A 2,004-nucleotide genomic window follows, 5' to 3' on the forward strand; every position below is an offset into this window, starting at 1 on the left:
GAGCAGCTGCGACGGCTCGGCCAGGCGCTGCAGGTTGGTGGCCTGGCCGTCCACCTGCGTGGCCAGCAGCAGGGAGCTCTCCTCGCCTGCCACACCGGGGCACATGGCCTCCCGCACACGCTTGGCTCTGGCCGTGGTGGACATCTGGTACTCCAGGTCACCTGGGAGGGGAGGCGGGGCTGAGAGGCACCAAGACCAGCGCCCACCCGGCCGGCTGACCCCAGAGCACCACAGCCTCTGTCGCATGGGCGGCACCGCCCCGGCTCCCTATCTGCAGCGTGGAGCCCCCTGTTGTGTCAGGCAAGGGGGTCTCCTTATGGCAGTTAAAGGTCAGCATAGTTGTCACCTGCTCGCGAAAGAACAGTCCCATGCGGGGCTTGGTGATGCAGGAGAATCACCCCCAGTTCGTTGGAGGCCAGCCTGAGCTGCACAGTGAGCTCAAGGCTGCATAAGGGATGCCGAGGAAGAACCTGTCTCTAAAGTCTTGGGCAGGGGTGAGGGGCCGGGGGGCGGTGGTGGCGTACACCTGTAATCCCAGCAATTGGGAGGCCGAGGCAGGAGGATCGCTGTGAGTTCGAGACCAGCCTGGGCCCCAGAGTGAGTTCCAGGTCAGTCTCAACTACCTAGTGAGACCCTGTCTCCAAAAACCAAAAAAAAAAAAAAAAAAAAAAAAAAAAAACCACCCACCGCGGCACACACACGTGATGATTCTGAACAAGGACAGGGCCTGGGATAGCTCAGGGACAGCATTTCCACCCCACACGCTGCAGACAGAGAAGAGAACAGTGAGGCCAGGCCTGGTGGGTCGCACACCTGTGCCCCCAGCACTCCCAAGGGTGAGGCAGAGCTGCGAGTTTGAGCCCAGCCCGGACAATTTAGCCACTTAATAAAATCTTGTCTCAAAATACCAATGTAAGAAGGCTGGGCAGCCACACGTGGTGGCGCACACGCCTGTGATCCCAGCGCTCGAGAGGCCGAAGCAGGAGGATCACTGACAGTTCAAGGCCAGCCTGGGCTACATAGCAAGATCCTACCTCAAACAAAGAAATAATTTTTTAAAAATAAATGTTAAGGCTGGGGATGAGGCAGCCCCTTCAGGATCCCTCCAGTCTCTCATTCCCTATTTTTATTCCCCAGTAAATTTTCCTACTTTAAAAAAAAAGAAAGAAAGCCCAGCATGGTGGCGCACACTTGTAATCCCAGCACTCAGGAGGCTGAGGCAGGAGGATCACTGTAAATTTGAGACCAGCCTGGGCTACATGGTGAGATCCAGGTCAGTCTCAAAAAAACAAAACAAAAAAAAGAAAAAGAAAAGAAAGAAAAGAAAAGTTAGAGATGTAGCTCAGCACAAAGGCTCTGGTTCAAACCCACTCCTGAAAAAAGAAAAAAGAAAAAAAAAGCTAATATTTTTGGAGTCCCTATCATAAGTGTGGGAGTGAATGAGGCACTTCTGTTTTCTCATTAATTCTTACATCCCGGCAAGGGGGGGCGTGAAACTCCCCAGCCTTACAGAGAAGCCTGGGCCCTGAGGGCCGCGAGGCAGTCCCCTGCCTCAGATCAGATGCGCTGAAGACGGGGGGATCCCAACCACCCCTCTGCGCCCCCAGAGCAAGGCAGGCAGATTGCCAAGCCCCCCCAGGATCAGCCAGCAGACCGGCAAGGGGCCCCCGGTGCCCCCCCAGGCCACCCCGCCACTCCCTGGGCCCCAGCTGGGCCTGCCCAATGTCGGGCGAGGGGCAGGCTCTTTCTCCGGTCTGGTGGAGACTGGGAGGCCCCACCTGGGCCCTGGGGCGCGCCCTGGGTGTACGTGGTGGTCTTGATCGTGTACTGGCGCCCGCAGGCCTCGTCCTCGTCCAGGACGCCCTTGCTGCTGACGGAGGGCGCGCAGGTGTTGGCGCCCGAGTGGATGCCCGAGTCGTAGGTGTAGGTCTGCTGCCACTCCGTCACCTTGATGGGCCGCTCGACCAGGTTCTTCACCTCCATGGCGGCTGCGGGACGGCAGGG

The 2,004-nt window shown here is 58.0% G+C and overlaps 1 protein-coding gene across 1 annotated transcript in view; it reads right to left on the reverse strand.

The window, feature by feature from the left end:
* The window catches only part of LOC104870125 (junction plakoglobin), a 27,848-nt gene that overhangs the window by 7,873 nt on the left and 17,971 nt on the right, over positions 1-2,004 (reverse strand). The window contains exons 7-8 of the mRNA XM_010635548.1: positions 1,779-1,988; positions 5-161 (exon numbers count right to left, since the gene is read on the reverse strand). Of these exons, the coding sequence (XP_010633850.1) occupies positions 5-161; positions 1,779-1,988 (367 nt within the window). The remainder of the gene's footprint in view (positions 1-4; positions 162-1,778; positions 1,989-2,004) is intronic.

The sequence above is a fragment of the Fukomys damarensis genome, unplaced genomic scaffold (assembly GCF_012274545.1).
Source record: "Fukomys damarensis isolate Sample0158 unplaced genomic scaffold, DMR_v1.0_HiC HiC_scaffold_13, whole genome shotgun sequence".
In the NCBI taxonomy this organism is placed as follows: domain Eukaryota; kingdom Metazoa; phylum Chordata; class Mammalia; order Rodentia; family Bathyergidae; genus Fukomys; species Fukomys damarensis.